At 44.2% G+C, this 9,110-nt stretch overlaps 1 protein-coding gene across 1 annotated transcript; it reads right to left on the bottom strand.

Annotated features, from left to right (window-relative positions):
- Nucleotides 1–2,045: 2,045 nt before the first annotated feature.
- LOC119447996 (tachykinin-like peptides receptor 86C) lies at nucleotides 2,046–5,807 on the bottom strand. The gene is made up of 2 exons (XM_037711520.2): nucleotides 5,617–5,807; nucleotides 2,046–2,704 (listed from the first exon to the last, which is right to left on the bottom strand). Exons 1-2 carry the CDS (start codon nucleotides 5,802–5,804, stop codon nucleotides 2,467–2,469), a joined length of 426 nt encoding a protein of 141 aa, XP_037567448.2. The 5' UTR covers nucleotides 5,805–5,807; the 3' UTR covers nucleotides 2,046–2,466.
- Between the last annotated feature and the right edge of the window lie 3,303 nt (nucleotides 5,808–9,110).

The raw sequence follows: 9,110 nt of genomic DNA, 5'->3' as shown, positions 1-9,110 counted from the left end.
CTTGGCGACGGCTATCCCTTTTCGTTTGATTGATAATATAGTATAAAAATTAAGTAAATGCCCATTTATGCAAGCTTTTGTTTTTCAGCCTATTTATAAAAATGTTGAGGCCATATCTATGCGGTATGCCTGCCCATACACACTCCAAGGAATTGGGATACTGGTCTTTCCTACTTGGTTGCCAGTGGATTTTCTCTTCGACAGTCTACTTCATAAAACTTAAGGTAGCTAGACCATCCTCTTTTTGTTTTTTGAAATGCCCCCTTGTAAAGTGTACACAAACAGAAAATCGCCAATTTCGAGATGTCTGGGCATGCACACAGATGCGATTAAGGGTTGCCGTACCAACGTAGTTAGATCTATCACGCGCCTATGATGTCAATATCCTCCGCTTGCTCATAAATAATGTTTGCAATGAAACCTAAATAGTAGATTTAATCGCGACGCTTAAGAAAGGTGAATTATGTGTTTTAGACTAACACATGCAAAATAGCTCAACAGGCAATTTGTTCTTTTCTTCATTCACTAGAGTAATTTGTGGAGCCACTCATCTGCATAGTCTTCAGCGGGTGCAGCGGCTGATAAGAAATGAAAGAACAAAGCGGAATTTTTATTACATTACACTACCCAAGGTATAAAAGTTAATTGCGAGAAGGTTGAGTTTCTATTCAACTGTTCCTAGGAGCCTAACAAGAAGTTGCCTAAGAAAAAGTTCACCGATGATTAGGATACTCCTTAATATGAAATTAGGAATTACCGCGTGAGCGTGATTCACAGCAGCCGTCACACACAGACCTCCGCTCGTGCAGCGCTTTGTTTCCATATCTGGTAGCGGTAGACGCGCACACCGCATGCCTTATCGTTGGCGTCATCGGTGAACAGACGACGCGCGCTACTCTGGCGCCATCTCGTAGCCATCGTCGCCGCAGAGCCCGTCTTGCGCGGCACTATACGCTTTTCTTCTCACGCTTTCTCCAGACCCTCCTCCCGCTCTCTTCGTTCTCGCCATATTTCTTCCCCCGCTGGGCTCCGCGTTCGCACTTTCATCCTTCGCTGTGCTCGTTCGCTCGGTTACGCCGAGGGCGCCGACACTCGTTGCAGGAATGGGCGCCTAAGACCTGTGCTCTAAAAAGGTCGAGCGCTCTCTATGTATTATGAGTAAATTTTGTTCGACCTCCAACACTGTGAGTAACATTATGCACCGTTCCCTCTGTTAGAGAACAATATATGATTCAGGTTCGGCCTATACAACAGCGACCGTATTCCCTGAAGCAGCATTTATGCAAGGGTGGTCCGAAGAGAGGCCAATCGTTGCAACGAATATACCGGGCGATCATTTTTAGGTTTTCCAGATTTTCTTTAAATTACCTGTGGCAGATAGGATATTGCTGTTCCCATTTGCAACCAATTACCAAAAATTCACTAAATAACTATCGCAATAAAGAACTTTACAGCACATATTGCAATTTACTAACTGTAGCTGGTGAGTTTGCAAGACGTATCCACTTATAATCAATTTTCAGGCTGACACCAGCTTCGAGATATTCATTGCCAAAATGTGCGATACGTAATACGTAAGCCTTGCGGTTATTTTTGTGCTTCAGTGCATAAAAGAACGTTTTCTTAAAACATCAGGGGAACCACAGTGTATTTTTTACCGCTAGTTTGTTGGCGCATATCACGAAACCCATACCATCCCCAATATTCATACATATACCTTGCACTCAGCGGCTACAATTCGTAAACTGCAATTTGTGCCGTAAGTAGTTAATTAAAACGTTATTTAGGTAATTTCCGTCGAATAATTGAACATGTCTTTCGGTTTCTCGTGCATGTAATGTCGTTCTCTGAATAATTCAGCTCAAGGATTAGAATTTAGCTATCTGCCACAGGCAATTTTTTTAAATTCTGTAAAAGTTAAAAATAAGAACCCCGTATTTTACATAAACATGGTCATCTATAGTCACGAACAGCTCATACAATAAAAAGGCGATGCAAATTCAGTAACTGCGCTCGGCATCTTAAGTACGCTAAATTAGTTATTCAAATATTCGCCTTTGTGACTGCTCATCTAACACTTCCGTTTCAAATCAATATGCTTGATTCAAGGATTTATACTTTAGTTTCTTCCATAATTTCTTTATAATCGAATATACCCAACTACTGCGGGTTAATGACTTTGCATGGCTGACAAAAAGCCATACTGATGTGCACAGACTCATGAAAGCCGGCGTCCTGAGCTATCTACCCCCGAAACAATTTTTGGCTCTAGCGGCCACTTTTACCAACGTTCTTTTCAAACCTTATATGACCATGTTGTCAGAATTCCTTCCTGTACAGTGTTCAATTATGCAAGAGCGATAATCGGGCCACATAGTGGCCGGCACGTTGACGCGTTTCAATCGCAGAGCAGACATGTCTGCACATCATCACCGTCAATAATTTGGACTCAGTACACTCCCCTCTTTATACGAGGCTTGTGTCATGGTTGTGGTTGTGACCCTTGCCGAAGCCTCCATTATGCGCGGTCACCCTGTCCTTGCTTGACAGGACAGCGTGTGAGCACATGGACACTCTCATCGTGTGCTGTCGGTCTGTCCAGCTGGTCTGGAAGGGTACAGCACGGCCGTTCGCCGCGAGGGTCTTTGTAGCTTCTGGTTTCGGGATGCACCAGCACAGAGCTTGCCGGAAATACGATCTGAACCTGTAAGTAAGGTCGAAAATAATCACTGAGGGCCAAATGCTGGTCTAGGGCTGATACACTCGCCCAGAGTGGGAGCCCGTCAACACAATGTCAACGAAAACAGAATCAAGCCGCTTCGTCATGTTCTCACACACAAAAAATGGGCAAACATAACATTGTGAATGTTAAGGTACAGGTTCAGAACAATCTCATAAATCACCTTACTTTGCTCGATTGACGTCCTCTTCACCAGACACCATGAAAGTATTTGATAATCTGCCTGTTACACACCTCACCGCTTCAGGTGATACAACCCTCGGCATAACAAAAACGAATGTTATAGGAAGATCGACAGCGTGCAAGTATAAAGAGTGACATTAGGATTGCGTGAAATCATTCAGCTGCATTTTATGGCGCTTTAAGGTAATTAGTTGCTAGAACCATGATTATTGCTTTCATGATTGAGCTAACGAGAGAAAATTAAACGCACGCCAAAGCCGGCTTACGTCAATACCGTGATTTATAAGCACTTTCAAAAATGGACAGTCACTTTAGCATACGCCAAATAGTGCGAAGGCGAAAGCCTTGCGCGCTGAAGAGGCATTATTTAAATTAGTTGACATTCCCATTCGAATTCGTTGTTACTTCTCATTACTTGTTTTTTTTCGACAGAGGTTGTGGGTTCGTGTGCCTTAATTGAATCTACCACAATTAACTTCGCCTTAATTAACACCAACGGTCATGGGTTCGATTGCCACATAAGTTCGAGGGTTCGACTCCCACCAAAGGTAGTGGGTTCGAGTGCTTGAATTGACTCTATCTTAATTAACCTTGCCTTTTTGCATAATGAGCGGCATCGGAGCCAGCTGTAGAAGAAGACGACGACGAACGCGCGAGCAGTGGCACGAGCGCGAGCAGTGGCACGAGCGCGTCTCCGCGCTAGGCGAGCTCTCATCACTTTCTGTACCACACGCCGCGTTTTCAAGGAGACCGTCTGACGAGGCCTTTAAGTCTTTCGCTTAGAAGTGTTTTCCTTGTATCCTACTTCCTGCCGCCTGTAATACTTCAAGTGTTCCACTGAGAATAGTGTTCAAGATGTGGAGCGCTGACTGCAACAGTTAGGATTGTTCAGAATGTAGTCTGCGATGTGTGTGCTTGTTGGCCTAATTATGAAAGCATATCACTGGACGAGACTCATACCCGACCGAAACTGAAATAAGAAACCTTACTCATCTCAGTTCAGTATACGAACAGCACTGTTTCTATTAATTACCCCAGTACAGTTTGGTTACATTCCGATAAACGTTTTTTAATACCTTGAAGCCACATACGGTGGTGGCCATTCGCTCTACTGTATAAGAAACCATTACTGAGCTTCTGACAAATCATGCTCCCTGAGCTTTATCCAAGCACGGTAGCTCAGTGGCCATGCAGCTACCATGACCAATGTTGTGGGTTTCATTTTTGGTGAGGCGGCTGTATTCTGCTGGAGGAAGTGTAAGACTAAAGATAATTATCTGCCTGGTATACCCAGTGCATGTATTGAGGATTACTTGAGAGAGCGTGCTCAGTTCGTTTGAGTGGATGGGAACGATTCGAGCTGTCCTCCTGGTCCCATCAGCTGTGCCCCAGGGCAGCGTTCTGGGGCCTCTGTTGTTTTTACTTTATGTAAAGGTCATTGGTAACGTAGTAACACAAGGAACACAAATCACACTGTTCGCGGATGACTGTGTGCTATGGAGTGAAGTCATTTGTACCTGTGTCCAAAACAATTTGAACTCAAGTCTTGATCATACACTAAAATGATGTAATGTATTTGGTAGGGTGGTTAACACTGAAACAAAAACTATCTATCTCCGCACAACCCCGTAAAAAAAACATTTATTTATGCGTACTAACTTGGTTCACGAACCCTAAAACAGGTTAGCAACTACAAATAGCTGGGTGTAACAATAACTAGTGATCTTTTTGGAACCTCTACATCAATATCATCTGTTTTTCCGCCTTTCGTAAGTTCTGCTTTTTGAAGCACAAGCTCCGGAATTCCCCTTTGAACCTTAAACTTCTCAGTTATTTCACGTAAATAATATCGAGGCTAGGATATTGGTGTGTCGCATGGGATCGCTTTACTAACGTTAACATAAAGTTTCTTGAAGTTGTCCAAAGAAATGTTGTTAGACTTAATTATTCCAATTCTACTTTACCGACTCACCGACGGAGATCATGACTGCTAATAATATTAAAAACTCGAGTTACGATGAACAGTCTTAACCTTCTTTATTTGATTATTAACGTTAAGTTAGACATTAAATTAGGAATATATATTTACCTCCTCTGACCACAAGGCATACATGACATCATCGAGCCGATTCTCTAACATCGTATTTCGCTAGAACTAACATTTTGCTTGTTTCCACGCGCTGTATCTGAGTGGAACAGTCTATCTGGGCCTTACCAATTATATGCACATTCCAACCTTCTTTATTCTGTCTTGTACAATCTATTAGCGTCATCTTTTGAACTGTATTTTGTACCTATTTTGCATTTCTTAACGCATGCCTGTCTTGCTTGGACCACATTTCTGTCTACAGTGTGTGAAATAAAAAAGAGCAATACAAATAAATGCGCGTACTTATACAAAGAACACGTTGAGAAGAACACAAGGTAGCGCAAACTTTTTTTTATAACTTGCCGTATTTTTGCCATTGTGGTACACCAATCTGTAACCGACTGCCCTCTAGAATGCTTTTGCGTTTGAGGGTACGTGGTATATTTAAATAAATTATTTATTCATTAGTTTCAAGCTTCCGGTTATGGATAACACATGAATGTTGGTTCTTAAGCGTTAATCCTGAATAAAGATATCAGCCCTCAGCATCCTGGAGTAATTAATGTTATCAGTGAATGCAATCAAAGTATCCAAGCATGCTCACCTTTTGTTCATGCAGTAGTACACGATGGGGTTGCACATGGCATGGGACATGGCTAGCCAGTACATTGCCAGGTACACGTGCTGGATGTGGTCCAGGTATGCCACGTGCGGATTGTGCGACACGTACACGAAGTATGCGTTGTACGGAAGCCAGCACACACTGAACAAGGTCACCACGGCTATTAACATGCGCACCACCTGCATCAAAAAAAGGATAATAAAAGCAGAATTAGTCTATGTAAACATTCACACGATGATGTGCATTCTCGAAAGAAGCATCAAGCCTCAATATTTATGTGTCAATAATTTAAATGCAGTTCCATTACGTTAGCATGCTTTCCTTGAGATGCTTTGACAAATCACGAACCTTTTTTCTCTATGTGCACATTTCCCCAAACAACTTGCCGCCGTTATCAGTCCCTTGCTGGCGTAGATTCTGTTTTGATTGGTTCTTGTGCCTCCTTGGTCTTGACTACATTTTGTCTTTTTCTTTTGAATTTGGAAGAGAAAGAAGTGCTCAGGGCTCACCGGTGCTCTGGGCCTCTCGCTGTTATGCAGTTTTTTACGTTATTGCCATTTTCGGGAAAGTGATTTCATCAATGATGAGCAAGATGACGCTGGAATGACCACGTGAAGGAGGTCAGTCGTTTGCTCCATCGCTCATTTTTGGACGACGTGTCTTTGGAAGGTAGGACCAGCTAGATTTCTGGGAGAGCTCAACGCCGGAAGTCATGGACTCTGACAGGGATTACACTGCAGCCATGGGCCGCCGCATGAAGAAGTTGCGCCAAATGTGGAGTGAGCCGACTTCATCGAACCAGAGCGATCAGGAATACTTTATGGTTTCTTACGTGCCGCTTTCGACGTCAAAGAGCATGAACTCCCTCAGCAGGCAATTTCTAGCAAAATATTTCGACAGTGTGGCACCTGGGCCGGTGCGACACAGTGGGTATGCGGTCCTCAAGAATCTTTTGAGGTCATCGGTCCGCGTTCTTGAGATGCACCGCTTAGGGAACTCCAGGTGCACCAAGTTAATTCTTCGACATTACCAGCGTCTGTCAAAGTGGGCCACAATGTACACCGCGTACGACTATTAGTTCCGAGGCCTCTGCAGGGCCGAAAGTGTCTAAAGATAGGCCTTGTGAGCGCTGTGCGTAGAAGTGAAGTGGTGGTGGCGGACAGCATAGTACCGCTGACTGTGATGCGTCTAAATTTAAATGTCCCAACTTTCCTGCGTTTCATAAAGCGACTTCGAAGGAATAGCCGAAGATGCAAGCTGAAGCTCTTATTCTTCGAAAAGTGACAAGAGACCAAACTTCCCGTAGAAAGGCTTCTCAATCTGTTCGCCAAAGTGAACAACACTAGCGAAAGAAGCGCCACCAAGCCACTTCAGAAGAAGTGCATATCGGGGCGCCGGCGCCACGACCACCTCTACCTGTGTCTGCATCGAGGACTGTAACCACACCTACAGCTAATTCATATTGTCACGTTTAACCCTTTGATGCCCAAAACTTTATTTCAATAAGGAGCATCACAGGAACTTTAGCATGCATAAAGGACGAACAAAATATGCGAATTATGCTGTCAGAAAAAAATTATGTTTATTCATGGCTGCATAATGAGGTGTTGCTCCAGAGCAACGTTGGGCATTAGTGGTCCTACTTCACATAGAATGCCTTGAAGCAGTTGCGGCTTGGAAGGAGGCATAGGTCACTATTTATTATTCCGCTATTATTGACTATTATTTTATTATTAATATTTATGCTAATTATATTATTATTTATTATTGTTATTATTATATTTTATTATTTTATTATCATTTCTTATCCCATTATTATTCATTCCAGTCAATGTCATCAACTGAAAGGTCTTCTTCCTCCTTGTTCTGCGAACGTTTTGTTTCTTTTTCTTGCGCTGAGCCACCAAGTCGCCACGAGAAGTTACCGGCAAAGCTGAATTCACATTAGCGTTGACATTATCGTCATCCTCTACGCATGGCTCTTTATCGCGAAGATTTGTCACTATTTCTAGTGGAAACGCATCAATCAATTTTCGAGTATCTCTCGGATCATAGCCGGGGTCATCCGGTCGCTGTCGAAGTCAGCGTCGGACAATTCACCGTCCCGAAGAAAGATAAGCTCCTGAATTTCTTCATCAGTCAGTCACGTTTTTCTTTTGACATCGCCATGTATATATGAAGACAAAAAATATGACCTTATGACGAACCCTTATTCTACTCGGTAGAATGAACACTCTAGCTATTGCTTGCTTTACTTTCAGCGCAGCAAAAAACTGCCACAAGCGATATCTCCCTACATGTGATCACGCCTCCGCATATGCCCGTTGTTGCTCCTGGGCAACACCACTTTTGGCTAAGTAAAAGTTTGTTGTACAAATTGCGGCGACACCGTTTAGCCTCCTCATAAATGTCGTACAAGGCCTTATGAGCTATTCTAAGTATGGCAGTTGTCATAGTAGTGTCCTATACCGCCGTAGCTGAACAAATTTACTCGCGTGTGGGATCCTTGCGCTGGCACCTCTCAGAACAGTCAAGAAAAACAACAAAAAAGGAGCGGTGCTGCCATCTCTACGTATTTACTTTAAGCTCAAGATGCTCGTAGTCTTGGTACATTCCATAGATGGCGCCAGCGGTATCGTTCAGCAAGGTGCGTTCAAGAAAAAAATTTGTTTTTAGGCTGTTGCTCCTGGGCAACAGTGGGCACCAAAGGGTTAATATACAGGCGGCTTCCAAAAGAGACCGTTAAAGTAAGTCCGAGTCGTCGAAGGGGCAGCGCAGCACCGACAAAAGACCATGGGTGAGCTCGCCTGAAAAGACGCACCATGTCTTCCACGTACATAGCCACACTCTCATTAGGCTTCTGAATGCGAGACTGGAGGGCCCATTCTGCTCGTTCCCGGTGATCGGAGCTGGCGTAGGTGTCCAAGAGCCTGCGACAGAACTCACGCCATGTTGTCAGGACGCCTTCGTGGTTCTGGAACCACGTGCGAGCACCATCCAAAAGACTGAAGTAAACGTTCCGGCGCTTTGCTTCATCGTCCCATCCATTGAACTCAGCTACGCGCTTGAAGTCTGCCAGCTAGTCTTCCACGTCTTCAAAAAGGTCGCCATGAAAGGGACTTGGCACGCGTGGCTTTTGCAGCGTGTAATGAGGAGGTACCGGAGGTACCAGAGTAGCCGTCCCAGGGTTAGTCGTGGTAGTAGCGGATGTAGCATCCATACCTGCCGATGTTGTCGTTATCCTCGCAGGTAAAGGCTCAAACTCGGGGACCAATCCCTGGATTCTCCGGCTGGCGCGGTGTACTGGCGTGAGCTCCGGTTGCGATCTCGCGTTCCTGCTGCTAGGAGGGGTCGTTGCATGGGTCAAGAATACCCAGCACCTCCACCAGAAAAATGTCACGTTTAATAGACAGGCGGCTTCCAAAAGAGACCATTAAAGTAAGTCCGAGTCGTCGAAGGGGCAGCGCAGCACCGGC

Source organism: Dermacentor silvarum, chromosome 1, assembly GCF_013339745.2.
Source record: "Dermacentor silvarum isolate Dsil-2018 chromosome 1, BIME_Dsil_1.4, whole genome shotgun sequence".
Lineage (NCBI taxonomy): Eukaryota > Metazoa > Arthropoda > Arachnida > Ixodida > Ixodidae > Dermacentor > Dermacentor silvarum.
This window is presented reverse-complemented; position numbering and strand designations above follow the sequence as displayed.